At 32.3% G+C, this 18,066-nt stretch overlaps 1 protein-coding gene across 1 annotated transcript in view; it reads left to right on the top strand.

Moving 5' to 3' along the window:
* The window catches only part of LOC115232506 (RNA polymerase II elongation factor ELL2), a 74,663-nt gene extending 58,335 nt beyond the window's left edge, over positions 1–16,328 (top strand). The window contains exons 6-12 of the mRNA XM_029802412.2: positions 140–210; positions 1,122–1,281; positions 3,880–3,991; positions 4,148–4,415; positions 5,270–5,321; positions 5,432–5,603; positions 6,346–16,328. Of these exons, the coding sequence (XP_029658272.1) occupies positions 140–210; positions 1,122–1,281; positions 3,880–3,991; positions 4,148–4,415; positions 5,270–5,321; positions 5,432–5,603; positions 6,346–6,507 (997 nt within the window). The 3' untranslated portion in view covers positions 6,508–16,328. The remainder of the gene's footprint in view (positions 1–139; positions 211–1,121; positions 1,282–3,879; positions 3,992–4,147; positions 4,416–5,269; positions 5,322–5,431; positions 5,604–6,345) is intronic.
* Positions 16,329–18,066: the final 1,738 nt, after the last annotated feature.

The raw sequence follows: 18,066 nt of genomic DNA, 5'->3' as shown, positions 1-18,066 counted from the left end.
ACATGACTGTATAAGTCCTGCTTTAATTCACCTGCCATCTAATCCATTATTATAGCATAGAACTGTGTTTGTGTCTTTCAGTTGTTTTTTTCACCTTCTACTGTGTTACTAATAATTTGTTCCTCAAATTTAATTTCAGTGATAGAATTATTCATTTATTGGCTCTACGACCTTATAATAAGGCTGAGTTGCTGCTACGGTTGAAAAAAGGTACGACATTTTTTTTTATTTTTTTGGATTTTTTCTATCTCTGTTTTCGAATTTGTTTCAGTTGTTGCTAAATAAATAATAATGCATCTAAAATATTTGAATCTTGAACTGAATGATTAACTAATTCATACATAAATATCATTAACATCATCACTGTTTTAATGCCAGCATTTCCTTGCTTGCACAAGAGCAGATTTTCAATGGCTGGATTTTCAAGAAGATATCCACTTGTTTGGAAACAAGCTAATATATTCACTTATTCCTTGAAACAACACAATTCAATGCACAAATATGTTTTTTATTTTTTGGGGGGGATATTATAAAACAACACTGCTTCTATGAATGATAGCTTTTCCTATCAGCATGCAGATGTCCAAAACGAGGTGGGAACACATTCTCTCTCCCACCCCCATATACACACACAGGATGGACTCTTTACAGTTTCTGCAGCGGTCAGCCTGTGGTTATAGTAGATGACCACCAGCCAGCAGTGCTGCACACTGGAAACGAGCCCTTAATTACTTGGTTCTGCTGTGAACTTCTTAACCATACCTGAGTTATGATCTGCTTCATAAAAAATTTGAAATAGAATTAACCCTTTAGCATTTAAACCGGCCATATCCGGCCAAAAGTATTCTGACTGTTTTATGTTCAAACCGGCCAGATCTAGTCTCTCACACCAACCCTACAATATTGTTTTAAAAATTAACAGCTACCTCATCAAAATCTCACAGCTACAAGATAATGCATGATTAGTTCAAGACAATGTGGATAAAAAAGCAGCATTAATTTTGGTAGAATAATGCAAACACTAAAGGGTTAAACTGTGTTGTAGTAAACTATTTGTTTAAAAAAAAAAAAAAATTCCTTTCTTTATTTTTCAATTGTTCTTTTCAAATTTTTAATTTCAGATGGCATACTTGATAAGGATAAAGAATGTTTAGCATCTATATTAGATGATGTTGCCTCACAATATAAAGATAATAAATATACTTTGGCCAAACACGTATTGAGTGAAGTGCGGTTAGAATGGCCCTATTACTCAGACGGGGAGCGTCAGTTAGTTCGAAGGTAGGTTGTTTTACAATTTTCATACTCCTACAATTTTAAATAGGTTTGAATTTTCATTTTGCGTTTTTTCCTCCTGCCCCAAATTGTAACTAAGCTCTCTAATGAAAATATATATATATTATCATTATCATTTAATGTTCATTGTCCATTCTGGCATGGGTTGGATGGTTTGATCAGAGCTGGGGAGCTGCACCAGACTCCAGTCTGATTTGGCATGGTTTCTACAGCCCTTCCTAACGGTTGTCCCCTCCTAAGATTGCTTCAAAGTCCTACTCTACACCTCCAAGATCAAATTGCAGGTTTATTCTGTACTGTCATTGGATGAAGAACTCCTTTTATATTGCACCTTTTGGCAGTCTTAGCACCGAGCTGGTATTTATATTTAAGTCAAGAAAGCCCATTGTCATCTGCTGTCCAAATTCCATAGTAAGAGGACTGCTTTGACAGTATTTCCACTACTAAATGCTTTTCTTAATGCCAATCATTTAATATATAGTTTTTACCTCAACTCTGATAAGTATGTCTTTTTGATCATGCAGACTAGTGACATAGGGGGAAATCTTCAGTCACAGTAAACAATTTAGCATAAGAATGAAGAGCCAATAACCTGCCTGAGAATAACAGCTAACTCGTACCATACTGTCTTTGAAAATGGAAGATCAGATTTTATAATATTGTTTTATATACACTAAAACTGAAAGAAAAAATGCAGCTTGCATCTTTGATCATGGGTCTGTTCTGTCTGTAGGCTTGGAACTAAACCTGATTCAAGGAAATATAGGAAGTATTAAAATTAATGTGTTGACTGCTGTGAATAGTCATGCGTTTTCGCAAAAGAAACACTTCTGTACTTCCTGTTTATTATATGTTCACAGCTAATCTTTAAAGTGCAATGTAATATTGAATTAGGTTTGTTATTTATAAACCTTTTCACATCTGCTGTGAGAGAGTTAGAACTAGACTGCTGGACATGTCTTTTCTCCTTTACCTCTTTCTGAAACTTTCAAGTTTGGCAACTACAGTGAGCTCAGCACCATCTCTGAAAGCTTTTTGCCTACTTAGGACTGACTTACCTATGCTTGACTGCCATTAGTACAGAATACTTTTCCGTCTCAGTCTTTAAAATTCCAGTAAGCCAACAAAGCTAGCCCTGCATGGTCACTCCATTTGCTAGAAATAGCAACCAACATTTCGCAAATCACACCCAGTCATCCTAAAAAGAGAAATACACGTTGAATAGTGTAGTCCTAGATTCAATAGTCATGACAAGAATGCTTTTAATCATAGGTCTTTTGGGGCTTAACAACAACTGCAACTACATAGCATTCACATGCCATGCAACATCACTGTTGCTAATTGTTCAATTTCTCCAAATTCTTTCAGGAAATATCATTTTAACCATTCAGTAACTATTTTTCTTAAAATGTTTAGGTCAAAATTTTAAATTCTTTTGTTACCATATTTCTTATGAAAACACATTGTATGCATTTCATTTGATTTTGAGAATAATGAATAATTTGTAAAAATAACTTTTACATTATTGAATGGGTGCTTGGAGCAGAACTACCATATTTGCCATTGTATCAGATACATCCCTACTTGTAGGAAAAAAACAAATTTAATGTTTCCTCATGCACTGTGTCTCATGCATAAACATATCTTATACACTGGGATAGATAGTACATAAAAAGATTTAAATATGAACACTAAAACAAGTGGGTTTTGTCTCACAAAATCCTAGCAGTCTTGGATTGGTTGATATTGATATTTAGCATTTAAAGTGGCCATATCTAGCCTGAATACTGTTTTGTTACTAAAACTACCCAGATCCAGCCTCTCACGCCTACCCTGTGATGTCATCAAAATCAAAAAGCTACAAGATAATGTAGAATTAATTCAAAACAATGTGAATAAATAAGCATTACATTTGACCAAGTAATCTGAATGCTAAGGGGGTTGAACTGCTTGGGAAAAGCAGAAATTCTTTTTTTTTTTTTTAATATATAGTTTGACCCTTTGGAGAAGTCATTACGAGAATGATAGAATTATCTAGCCGTAAAGATGATATGGTGGAATCTTTTTTTTTTTATTTTTTATATCTGTTAAGATTGTAAACTTAGCACTTAATTGAATGAACACCATGCCTTGATTTTTCAAGATTTTATTTTTCAATGCCCTTAGTTTTCTTCTAGTAAGAAATTGCTAATTGTTTTTCTGTTGTATTGTAAATAGAAACACTATCAATTCTAAGTATAATTAGGCTTTTTAATCCTTCCTCAACTGCTTTAACTGAAGCCAATTTTTAGGTATCTTTTAAAAATCATAGTAACTTATCCTATTTGCATACTTAATATATATGCAATCTAGTCATTTTGTTATAAAAGTTTATTCTAACTAATTTTGGTGGTGTGTATATATAAGTTTAGAGGAAAGTAATATTAAATAGAATTTTAAGTAGTTTAAAAGGATTTTAGAGGACGATTATTCTCAGAGCAACATGCAACATATATTCGTCATCAATTATTGCTCTGATGGCTATGTATATAACTCCAAAGTATTATTTCCATAGTGTATTCAATGTCATTTTATCTTTATCAGGAGAATAGCAACTGATGGTCGGAGTGCTTCAAATTCTCCCGAAGAGTCATCACCTCATCACAATAACAGCCTGCCTACTAGCTGTAGTCCTTATGGGGCAAACAATTTACAAGTTAGTATCATTCAGTACTCGGTTTATGTTTTCTGTGCTGTACATTAGTTCACTTTCATTATTTATTTTATTAATCTTAGTAATAGTAATAGTTATAATAAACATTTTACCAGTTTCAATTTCTGGGTATATTTTGAGCAATTTTGCATTCTTCAGAAGCGAATGCCTGACAGTTCAGCTGTCGATGGTAATTTTCATCCTCCAAAGAAACTACGGGTTTCACCTCCCATGTTGGGAGACAAACAAATGAACGGGACTGTTAAGAAACCATCCGCAAAAATCGAAAACCACTCAGCTTCCAATAACGTCGCAAACAACATTTTAACTAATGGCCTGAACAAAACAGCTGATCAGAACCAGACTCATCAAAATTCTAGAAGCAACTACAGTGATCATCAAGCTGTTGTGTCCAGCAAAAATGAAGGTATGTATTCTACTTCAGACTTCCACATTACGGGTTGTTGTTGGGGTTTGTTTTTGTTTTTAATTTTATTTCTTTGCTTTCATAGAAGAGTGTCTAGTAGTTAATTTATTGATGTATTGGGGGAGTACAAGTGCCATCACAATAGATGCAAAGTATGTGTTTGTTCATATGTGCAAGGCACTAGTTGCTTGATTTCTCAGCCCTGATGGAAAAAGAAGCTAAATTTCTCTTAAATCATTTTGTTTAATGTAGTGTTAAGTATTAAGTAAATACCTCTAAAATGATATAGTCACTGCTGGAATGCTTTTGATCATAAAGTAATTCAGGGTTGAGTTGGAGTTTAATAATACCATAATACATGGACTACGTTTGCTGTTCAGATCTTACTAAATGCTGTCTGGAATTGGTTTAGTGATTAAAAATTAAACACGTTTGTTTGGTTGTTTGTTTTAAATTATACCTGGTGGTTAAAAAAAAGTCCTAGTTGGTCATAATGTCTCTGCTATTGAGGAAAGTTGTGCTTGTGTATGATTTTTTTTTTAACTCCCCAAAATAGCAGCTTTACCTCTCACATTTCACACTTCACTATCTTTAAAAGTGCAAGGTTACTTTGGCTTTAGTTACTGTTACTAATTTGGGTACTTTCTCGAGAAAAAGAAGAAAAAAAAATGTTTATGACTGGAATATTTTTTGACCAACAAACACTATACTTGATCTGGGGTTAAAGAACAGCTACAACTAAAAATACTCGATTATTTTAGCAAACACTTGAGAGCCTCTTTTGATTGTTTATTTTATTTTGTTTGTATATTTTATTTTATATCTTATATGATCGTATAATTTTATTATTTCAGAAATACCTTCTCCTTCGTCTTCACCAGACAATGATACTTCTAACTATCTAAAGTAAGTTCCTGACAGTTCATTCAAATTTTTTTTTTGCTAGAGATTTCTTCAATTTTATTTGATTTACTTATTATGCTAGTTTTCCTAAACTGTGAATCTTTTTCTTTCAGTAAATATTCTGTGATATGTCGTGATAGTCAACGCCAGGAATATAAAAATGACTTCAATGTCGACTATTTTGAATACCAACAATTATATATCGCTATTAACAAAGTCTCCCAGAAATTTCTGGATTGGAATAGCCAAATGAAGAAGGTCTCAAAGGGGTCTCCAGATTACGAGGTAAAATACATTGTTGTTTTTTTTTTTTTACTCCAGTTAATTATTCTTGAGTTCAAACTGGTCAGATTTGACCCCTCACTCCTAACCTACACACTATCATATTAAAAATAATCATGTCATTGAAATCTTGAAGATATAAAATAATACATGATTAATTCAAATCAGTTTGCCCAATTATTACCTGTGGCAGAATAATCAGCTAAAGGGTTAAGTTTTGGAAGTGATAATGGTACTGTTGCTTTATTTATGAAAAGCCAACTGTATAATAAAATCTATGCAAGGACTGTAATAGTTGTGAACACGACTAGTCTGCTACATTTCGAAAGCAAATTGAATATGATTCATTAGATGGGTATTGTTTACTTGGATAAAAAAAGTTATGAGTGCAAGTAAATTGTTACTGTGCATACAGTTGACATTTAGAATACTTATTGAATTAATAATAATAATGCATGGCCATGGGTTAAGTTTTCCTTTTCAACCACTTGGTTCCAGGTTCAGTCCCACTGCTTGGCATCTTGAGACAAATGTCTTCTGTTATAACCCCAAATTGACCAAAGTCTTGTGACTGCCCCAAAATTTCTGTAAAAATATTTTTGTCTTTACAGAGACTTTATTCAAATTATTCTGTCATTTATTTAAATTTTTACTGTTTTTTTCTGTTCTGATTTTTCAGTATTTTTTTTTTTTTTACTTATGCCATTTAATTTATTTATTTCTTTTTTTTTTTTTTTTTTTTCAGAAACTGGAGAGGAAAATATTTAAAGAATATGAACTAACTAAAAACAACACAAAATTTATGGAAACTAAAATTAGATTTGAATTCCTACACCGCAAATTGAGACATATAAAAAAGTTGGTTTCAGATTATGACCAAAAGCAAATGGCTATGATGAGATCCTAACATTGGCTCTTTGGCTTTCTTTTCTGACCCTTCTTTATGCTATGGCGATTCTAGACCTTTTTCACTGTCAAATGACCAGCTGATTGTTGGACTTTGGATTTACTAAGTCACTAATTAAAAAAACTTCAGCCAAACACTTTTTGGCTATAAATTTGCATATAAAAAATGGAAAAAAAAATGAAAAATAGAAAACAACAAAAAATGGGGATAAACCCTGTTCTTTCCTATATAATGCTAAAAGTAAAAGGAAAAAAAGAAAAAGTAGTAAAAAAAAAAGCATTAAGTAATTTTAACTGTTCAAATACAAAACAAAAACTAAAAACAACAGAAAGCAAGAGTGAAGGTGTGATTGCAAATTTCTCTCAAGATCTTGCTCTGTCAAAAATCTTATTTGGGTTACCTAATGGTGAGCAGAGTAGTTTTTGAATGATAGTTAAGCTATCTTATGTTTCATACATTTAATGCATACACTAATCTATAAAAGAAAAAAAATATCTTTTTACAGAATTGTGTGTGTATGTGTGTGAGTTGTGTGTATGTAAATGTATGTTTATTTCTCCGACTGGTTGTCAGTATTTAACTTCCAACTCATTCTGTGATGGTTTTTTTTTTTTTTTGATCCATTCCTACACCTCTTCCAGTTCCAACTCCCCTCCTTTTTTTTTTCCTAGTCTCAAGAGAAAGCTAATTTTTACATACATGCTCAAAAAAACGAAGAAAGAATAATATTAATTAAAAAGTGAGAGAGCGAAAGATTGGCTTGAAGTGAAACCAATTTCTTTTTACATTTTCTTTTCAGATTCTGTTTATTATAAACAAGTTTAATTGGAACATACATTTCCTTCCTCACTCTCTCTCGCTCATACACGCACACACACACACACATGCACACATTCTCTCTCCTGCTCAGTCTTACACAGACATAAATACATGGTACAAACAAAGTGTGTTGGAATAATAATAATAATAATAATATAGATCCTCCAAGGATGTTTTTTGTCTTTCAAAAGATTTCTCCCCAACATGTGTACAAATAATAAGCTAACTCATGCTCTTCCTTTCCTAAGTATAAAACAAAAAAAAAAACAATGAAATTTAACAAAAAAAATACTAAAATAATATTGGTTTGATTTCTTCCCATGCCCTGCCTTTTCCCCCAAAACTTCCCACTTCCTTCTAGAACCTTGCTGAAATAATTTCTTGAAGTTAAAACAAAAAAATACAAAATTGCAGAAATCATTCTCTGGTTGTGTGTAAATGCAGATTCAGTTTATTGTTGAGGTTTAAAAAGAATGTTACTTTGCATAACAACTAATAAATTATTGAAAGGAATAGCACGTACGCACACCACACACACACACACACACACCACACACACACACACACACACACACACACACACACACACACACACATTCTATAGCTCATTGTGTGCTTGTTTGGCCCCTTCCCTCCTGTTCAATGTTAGATTGATAAAAACCAAATATTGACCACACAAAAATTAAAAATAATAAAAAACGACTACTAAAGATTTTCAGAGATTTCTGAAAGAAAAAAAAAGCAAAGAAAGAGTTCTGCATTGATCTGTTGTATCAATATATCTTCCAAGTTAGATTCCTATCCGTGCTCTTTTTTTTTTTATTTCCTGTTGAGGTACGGGTTTGCTAGGATCTGCTGAACAGACTGTGATATAGCAAAGCTTTTAGCTCACATATAGTGATGTTGGATAAGATTGTCTCAACCAATCAACTGAATGTAAACTTGAATGTAAAAATGTGTAAAAAAAATAAAAAAAGAAAAGGCCACTGGCTTTCTTTTCTCCCATTCACCCCATACACTATTTAAAAGTTGGAATCTATAACCCTAAAACTATTTTTGCTGGCACCTTCTACCCCCACCCGAACTTAATCTTCTGCCTCCTTCCCATCACACCTCACCTCCCGTCCACTTCTGTAATTAGATAACAAGTCCTGAAAAGCTAGCTAGGAATGAATCTCCCAATAGAATATATATTAAAATTTAATTTTTAATCTCAAAGTGTAATTTTTTTTTTGTGAGTTTATTTAAATTATATATACTCTTATTTATTTAAATCACCTAAACTATCTGTTTCTATCTCTTAAAAAGCAACAAATTTAAACATTTTTTTTTTGTTACTGACATGTAAAAAAAAACAAAAACACTGATTCCTACCAAATTTCTAATGCTAATTTCAGATCTGATATCTAAATTTTCCTATCTCGTCCAGATTTTGTGTAAATGAAAACCCATATTTTTCATTTTCTCTCACCCACTTCTATTACAGAAGCTGTCTAATCTACTTTACCATGCTGCGTTTTATGTCAAGCATACTTAAATGATTAGTGAACAGGGATGAAAGCTTTTCATTGCCATTGTACAGTAATACAGCTTTATGGTTAGCTGTGCTAGAGTCAGTAAACAGTCTCCATTCTTTTGGATCATAGTGAAAGCCAATCTTTTCCATCAGGCCACTGATATCATGACAGAAACAAACGTTTTCCTCCAGTAAACAAAATAATGAAAACTGCAAATGACGATATTGGAAATGGGGAACTTTGGTGTTTGAAGTCTGGAACCAGGCAACTCTTCCATTTTTTTTTTGGTAACTCCAAATTGCACACTAATCATTTAACACCCACTTGACCGCACAAATGTGGGGTACTAGTTGCATCTTTCCCTGTTTCTGCATCAATTGCAGAATCTTCAGATGAACTGCTGTCTGTTGTCATTGCTGGTGGAGTTGTTTGATCGTGTGGTACTTATTGCTGACTCACAGTTTGGGCACACAATTTTTTACTTTTCTTTGGGAAACCAGTAATCTTTGTCAAATATAAATAACTGAGAATGGCATAGCTTTTCTTTTACAATTCATCCCTCTCTTGCTCTCTCTTAACTTAGTCAAAATAATATTTTGTAGGCAAGTTTAATCTTTGTTTTGGCTTAGGTGTGTATTATTCTCGGATATAGCAGAAGTTGTCTGGGTGATTTACACAAGCACATCTATTTGAATGCATTTTAATTATCCTACAATATCTTGGGAAAAAATGTAGAAAGTAATAATTATGATGTACAAAGTAAAAAGAAATACACATCATAGTACAAAACAAATGCTATAACAACACGTTACCACAGCCTGTTACTTCATTACCAGCAGAGAGCTTCAACAAAAGCTTTACTTGACTGTAGTGACTAACCATGGGCTGTTATTACGCTCTTAACTCAGTGTTGCCAACTAGGGATAAATTTTATTGATCAAAATAGTTAGAATTTGTATACAGTTGTCAAACAAAATCAAGTTTCATCTTATGGGCATTAAGCTGATTAAAACCAAAATCTAGATGTTGTAGGAAATTTTAGTGAGTAATTTACAGTTTACACAAAATCTAGACATGATAGAAAAAAAATTTAATTTTAGATTTGAAATCGGCATATTGAAATTAGCTAAGAACACCCATTTGGTCTTCTGTAACAGAATCCTTGTTGCCTGCTGCCATGAAAATATTAAGTGTTGGACATGTTTATGAACTGTTGGTTTAGATGTGAGGTTACTGTCTACTCTCTTACTATTTTCTTATGGAGGAAGTTGAATTTAAATTGCTGAAATTTATCTATAAATTTATCTGAAGGTTACATTTTTTATGCCCTTCCGCTTTTTTTCTATTTGGTAGAGAAACCTTAAGTAATTTTTTTTTCTTTTTAGGTTTCTAATATTCAGTGTTTGTTTACTTTTGACCTTGTTGCAAATTTTATTTCTCGAGCTTTACCATTTCCCTCCTCCCAACTAGACCTTATTTTTCAATCTTCACTATCAATTTATTCCATTAGTTGCTGACACTGCCTTAAATTTTCTGTCTGCCATTTTACTTTGATGTGTTGAATTTGCTCTTGAGTAATTTCAGTTCAACTTTCTATTTAGTAGCTTACCCTTTTTAATTTTGTTTTTCTGCTTTCTCTATTTGACTTATATACATTATATATATATATATATATATATAGCTCTACTTTGTGATGCTGCTATTCATTGAATGACTACTTTAAAAAGACAATCAAAATAATTCTGTCTTGGTTATTCCAACTTTTATTTCAAAATATACAGAACAGAACAAAAAGAAAATACATTTTAGCTAAATATCAAAGCAAGACTAGCATTTAATTTCAACCCCTCCACTCTTCCAGCTTATTTAATACAGTAAGATAACTGCTTTAGCTTTCCCATTTAGTATTTCCAAAGATTTTATTAACTTCCAAAAAAAGGTTTGCTATCAAAATATAATTGAAATTTGTATCCATTATAGACAGTCCTATATAACTGGATACCAGTTTCTGTCTACCTGGATAGATTTATTCAGTATTTACTGAAGAGAGCCACTGACATTGTTTGGCTTGGACCCAAATTTCCTAACTTGAATATGTCATTAGTTGAAACATTAATTGTGTGGTAGCCTTATATCTTGCATTAGTTATGTGATTAAGTACAGCCTTTATTGAGATTTTTTAATATCTATGGAAAAAAAAGTTAGTAATCAAATACTTAACAAATTAACCATTCCAAAATTAAAACCTGTATCGAAGGTAAATTGTAAAAGTTTCTGCTAATCAAGACCCTTCTTGAATGTTTCCTGAATGTAGTTCCAATGTCAGACATTTTAAACACTGCCACAAATTTAATGGTTTGGCAAAAATAGTCTTTTAATTGTGTCAAAATGGAGTAATTATTTTTCATTTTGCTTTTGGTTTTTTTTTTTGTTTTTTTTTCCTTCTTTCACCCTTTCTGCTCCAGTAGACCACCATGTGCATCAAGGCTAAATGTTCATGTTACTGCATACTGTTTCCTAGCTGCTGGTGTTAACACTGTTGATTTGCATTGTGCTGCTAATTTGTGCTCTTATTTTTCATTTGCATACTTTAATATTTAGTCTTTAAAAAGAGAATTGGTCATTGTGAACTTATAACACTATTCTTAGATTGATTCAAAAAAATAAGTGATTTATTTATTATATATATAGATAGATAGATAGCTATAGATATTTATGAGAGAGAGAAAAGTGTGAAGATATTGTGTGGCAGGTGTTAATTTTAGGTTGCTGATAGTTCTGTTCATAATTTGTTGCTCCACCAAACTTAGACTTATATGTAGCAGAATTAGCATGGTTGTTTAGCTTATTGGGTTTTTAAAATTTTTTTTATATATATATACTTAGTAAGGCTGTCTGGTACATCAGTTGAGTCTAAAATTACTTTAAACATTTTCTTTTCCCTTTATTTTTTTTTTCTTTTGGATTTGTGCAGATTATATTTATTTCATCTATTTATGTAACTATTTTCTTGCATCTTCCTCTATATTTATTTAATCTGGATTAAATTCATAATCTAAACTTTCCAAAGCCTGTTCTGCACTGGTTCCATCTCGGTCTCTTATTTATTTATTATCATCATTATTATTATTTTTAAATGTTTCAAAAAGCTTTATATACCTTAACAGGTGTACTAAACACTAAAGATATGCATATTCTCTTGTAACTGTCAGTTCTTTTATTAATGTTTTCTTCCAAATCTACGTCTTAAATAGTTCAACATAATTGTATGGGATTTTAATGGATTGCAATTGAATCAAAGATTCAACAGTATTTGTGCTCTGTTATGTTTATAATACAGATAGCAAAATATTCACCTGATAAGCTTTAAGAAAATTACCATGTAATTCCATCTGGTCGAGCTGTTCTGAATTGATTCAAACAACCATGCTTTTCCAAGCTCTATCTACCAATGGCTTTAAAAACTAAGATATAATATGCTTAATAAATGGAAACGAGATAGTGTCGATATCAGATCATTTTGTTAAATGGGAACTAGCTAATCTCCTTTTCACTCCTGTTTTGTTTCTGCTGACATATAAATATGTTTAAATTTCCTGAAAGTAAAGAATGTTATAATATACACACACACATATTATGGAAATTTTGATTTTTAAGTTCATAGATATCAATGATTGTATCATTGATAGTGTCATGTCTGAGGAGTTGGAATACTGCTGCTGCTTCTGCAGTGATGTCTCTTTGAAATATCTGTATGCAATTTAGTGTTTCATTTTTGCTAAATGTCTGCACTTTCATTTGTCATCAGTGATCTGCAACTTTGGATTTTGTGACTGTAACATAATTGTACTGTCATGATAGCATAGAATCATATATATATATATATATATATATATATATATATAACCAAAATTTCCATCTCTGTGGAACTTACATTCCATTCCATCTCTTTTGAATATTAAAATGTTTGGCTGGGGTTTAGGTAATTTGAAGTTAATTATATTCTGTTATAAATGTATCTAGTACATCTTTTCTCTTTCTGAAAAAGAAAAAGGACTGTAAAAAAAATTACTGATAGTTTAGGTTAAAGAACTGGATCTGCCACTACTACAAAAAAAAAATTATAAATCACCTGAGAACTTCTCCCAAATTTAATGAGCAAAACAATGAGGTTGTTTTGAATCTTTACCAAAATTACACTGACAAGGCCTCGCCTATTTACATCTACTGCTCTTTGATAGCCCTTAATTTTTTTCCCCACCCTCTGTATGTGTGATATTCTGTTGTCCTTAAAGGTCCAAGATTTTGAGATATAAAGAAACCAAAAGAATAAACTACTGTAATGTCTTCTGCATAAGACTGTTTTTATTTTAGATATTCTGTTTGGTGAAAGATTTAACAAAGCAAAATAAATAAACAAATAAAACTCTTGCACTCTGAAAGCTGAAGAGTATTGAGTACTAGATTGTGATGCAAAATGATGGTAACTGAACGACCAAGTGCCTCTGCTGTTATGTCTGCTTTTTTTTCTTTTTTATTCCCTCAAATGATATCAAGAACCATTCCTTTTGCAACATGAAGATTTAAGTTCCATAATAATAATTAAAAAAAAAAAATTGACTTGCTCTTGTTTCAAAATGTGCAGTCATACCTTTTCTGTTACGACTTTTGGTTCAAAAAAATTTTTTCTTTTTTTTTTAATCCCTATCCTTTTCACTTTACTGTATGATGAGCGATCTAATAGAGAATTTAACTGCTTGCTCTTGTTTATGCAATTTGTTGGTGTCCAATTAAGTTAGCATAATACTGAAATTACATCACCACACATTGTTCTAATTTGGTCTTTCAAAAACAACATAGGGGACTAAACCAGTTTTTAATTCATTTCAAAAGAAAAAAAAAACTTCAGTTGCATAAACTTTATATATTTATTTCTTGGAATAGTGTTTTTTCCAAGAATTTGTGTTCCTCCTATACAAATGCTCTTGAAACATACTGACAAACTGTATAATGAACTTCCATTTTAATCTCTGTCCTTGGACATGTCTGTGTTATGTGATAGATTTTCAGCTATTATTAAAAAGAAAGAAAAAACGAATATTCACCTTCCAAACAAGCAATGCATTTTGATATACCTTTTACTCAATATACAGCTTTTCTTTTCCTTTCTTCTCCTCACAGGTCATTTGAATTCAATACTTAGCATTTTGTTTGTTGCACTATTAGTGTCTTTCTTGTTGCTAAGCTGATTTTCAGTTTTAAAAACCAAACAAAAACGGAAAAAAAAAATTGATACCATTGCTGTGGAATCAACTTCACTGACTAAGCTAATCAGGGAAGTTATTCTTATCAAAGTGCTGTTTTAGCTGGTTCTTTTACTCTATCTTCTCAGTCTAGCATTGGTCAATGTAAACTGCTTGTATGTGGGATGGGTGGGTGTTCATTCAGGAGTAAAAACTTTTATAAAGTTGTAAAAAAAATCAAACTGGAAGTTCCTTTCCCAACCCCCAATCTCCACCCAGTTAGTGTCCCTCTCAATAAAAAATAAATTATTTGTTCCAAAGTTCCTATATATATTATCTAGCTGATGTCTAAAAATTATTTTTACATAAAGTTTTTTTTTTTCCTCTGAGTGAAATAAATATATATATATATATATATATATATATATTGCTTTGGTTGCTGACATTGGACAAATTAAGGGAATGTTCCAAATTCTGAAACCAGGCCACCTAAATTAGAACTGTCAACAGATGTTTTTACTTCTTCCTCACACCTTTTCTCTCACTGCATAACACATTTTGGAGTGTGTTTGCATATAAATACATGCATAAAATTTTATGCAAGAGAAACTTTGAAATGTGAAAATAAATAAAACAAAATAAGAATTCTATCTAGATTTAATATGAGGACTAAACCAGCACAAATATATATTGCTTAAACAATGTATTCTTAAAATATGATTCACTTGTATGCTGACTACTTGCTGTGATGGTGTCTTGGGCCAATTTGTTACATCGGAAGCACTGTTATTTATAATTAAAAACTTACAAGTATGGGCCAAGAAATCTGAGCTTCCCATGCATGTATTAGTGCTTTTGACTTAACTGTTGGATAATGGTATAATTTCCTTTTTTTTTTTTTTTTTTTTTTTTTTTTAACAACACCACCAGTACCACTTTCTGTCGCAGCTGTTAAATAAGACTGCTGGCAAGTAATAATAAAGTAGCTGCGAGAGACCTGAGAGCTATCAATATTAAAAAAAAAGACAAACGAAAATACTAAAAGGCTAGCTAGCTCAGTTCACGTTTGCTCAACTGCTAAGCTAAGTGTTGATTGAGAGATGTAGATATTAAAAGAAAATAATCATTTTGACCATTGATCTCTACTCTGAGGTTGGTTATCTTAGAAAGCCTCTAAGAGGCTGCATTTTTATTTTTTTTAATTTGAAAAGATTTCTCTCATCAACACTTTGTGGCAAATGAAAACTGAAACTTAATGCAGTTATGTAAATAACTATAATAAAAATTTTCACATTAGCATAGCAAAACTGATATACTCCACTGCTAACACACTTTCCAGTTTCTGTGTGGAACCTGGTATTCTCAGAAGTTATTTTGTAATCTGTAAGAAATACAGGTTATTTAGTGTTATTATGTTATGTGTAGTTTAAGGTGTTAATGAGAAAACATTATGAGATGTCTGTTTTTGTCCGTTTTATTAGCAGTTTGGTATTTCAGATTCCAATTGATGGTGAGGGAATGTATTAATTCTCTCCTTACTTCAAAGTTTGATTTCCACCCCACTGAAAGGGGCAGAAAAAAATCATCTTTGTCCAGTATGTTTCATAAATTCTCCTTGTTAAAAGCTAAAACAAAAGTATTCTTAAGAGTTGCTGGACAGTTTCATATCAAATTAATACTCATTAAAAGATCGGTGAGGAATAATTTGGTAAAACTTCAGAACACACAAAACAAATAAAAAAGCCACCTATCACTCTCTTCCCGTACACCCACCCATCCACTCTCCCCTTTCTTGCCGTTCCCCTTCTCTTAGACTTTAAAACAGTTCGTTGTTTGTAAGGAGAGAGTCTGCACGAGAAAGAAAATAACTGCTGTTGAGTCAGGGGTGTATGGTTACTTACGAAACATTTCCTATCAATTATTTTTAGTCTGACCAGATGACTGGATTTTCATCAGTCTGACCTCAAAACATTCCCCCCACTCTCAACTTATATTTTAGTGAAGACAAAGGAAAAATAAAGAAAAAAAAACAAAAGGAAAAAAACTAATAAAATTGACTTTTGGGGTCCTTAAATTCATCCTAACCTATCCTCTACTATTTTTTCCGGATACTAGACCCACAGTGTATGTAGAAAACATACAAACTTGTGAATTGTCTTACCTAAAATGAGTCGTGTATATTATTAATGACACGTACTATTAATGGACAAATAAATATTTAATTCATGTGAAGCAATCCCAATGTGTCTCTTGTCTTATTTTGTTATGTATTTATCTTCTAATTTATTTGTGTGATCTATGGATTTTTCTTTTTTTTTTTTTTAACATTGCTCTAGAAAATAACTTGGTATTACTGATCTATATAACATGTACAGCTCATTTGAATGCAGTCAACCACGTGTTTTCTCATATACGTGTGTGTATGTATATTATACACAGGCATAATACCAATTCTCAGACAAGCAAAGCAGACCTTGGAGCGAGAGGAAAGAGAAGTCATGAAACGGCGGCGAACAACCAATCAATTATTTAATCAATACATTAGACAATCGATTAGTTGGCTGGTTAGATATTTAACCAATTGGCTAACATAGAAATGAATTTGAACCTGTGCGTATGTTATTGGCGTAATTACTAAATTTGTTTCAACACACGAATTCCCATCAAGAATCTTGCAAACCAGATGTGTGTGTGCATACAAATTGAGGGACTGGAACAAAATCTAGGCGACGTATGTTTCTTAACTGATTCTCTGATGTAATAATTATTCAACGAGTGGTACATTATACACTTTCTGTTATCTATACCTGCCACGGACTGCTTGAAGCTTACTAACTCCCTACATTTGGATCACTGGATCTTACATATATATATAAATATAAACGGCAAAATGTCTGTGTGTGTGTGTGTGTGTGTATCCTTTATACAAATCCACAATTTTTCAGTTAGAGGGCTCGCACTTTCTATGGTCATTCAAAACCGTCCAAGGGTGGTCGTGCACATCTTTACATTTCCCCAGTCACCCCGCAAAGCCATTAAAGAATCAATAGAAGTGACTTTTTTGTGAATTTTCTATCCAAAACCCAATCAAAATGCCCGAAACTTGATACGCCAATTGAATGCCAGCTAGCTGTATGTGATTGGTCGGAGATTGGACAGTACTCGCGTGTATGTGCGCACGCACGCAGCTGTATATGCATGCACTAGCACTATGACCCGAACTAACAAATTTACCTTTATGTGATGTATAAACACACTCGTGCTCCTCTCAGGGATGAAGGAGTTGTACGTAGTTAAGTCGTCAACTTAATGCTACGCATACTTCGTTCATTTTCATATTCTAATTCCAATATCTGAATATTGATGTTACGGTTGTCAAGATCTATTGCCAGTTAATTGCAAAACAAATTTTGACTGTTGTGCTGCTTTTAAATTTTATGAACTGCGTTAGTTGCTTGTCTTAAGGATGATCGATAGCCATGTAATTTCGAACGTGCTGTAACCCTGATTCTGCACACCTCTTTGAAAAGACGACTTCAGCCGTGACTAGTGTCTTTTGCCCAGGCGGTTTAATCTAAGAATAGATACTCGAATGCTCTTTTGAAATGGGATATTTAGTTGCTATTTTTAGTAAAATAAGTGACCGCATAGAAGGTCTCTTATTAGAAATCTAAATTTGTCTAGCTCAAAGCTATACTTGATCCATCAGATCTATTGCAAAAGACCTTCTCTTGTCATCATCTCGTTTCTATTTTTATTATTATTTAAAGACATCGATTGAAGAGGAACGAAAACTAAATACAGGAATCTTTTTTTAATGCCATGCTTCGAAGCATGATTGTCTAGTTGCTGCAATGGTAGAATGGTTTGAGTTTCGACTGCAATGCCTTGTATTTATTCCGACAGTCTGTGTGCTGGAGTAGCGAAACTGTTAGAGCAATGGGCAGAATTCTTCGTGACATCTGTTCCACTTCTTTGCG

Source organism: Octopus sinensis, linkage group LG2, assembly GCF_006345805.1.
Source record: "Octopus sinensis linkage group LG2, ASM634580v1, whole genome shotgun sequence".
Classification (NCBI taxonomy): domain Eukaryota; kingdom Metazoa; phylum Mollusca; class Cephalopoda; order Octopoda; family Octopodidae; genus Octopus; species Octopus sinensis.
This window is presented reverse-complemented; position numbering and strand designations above follow the sequence as displayed.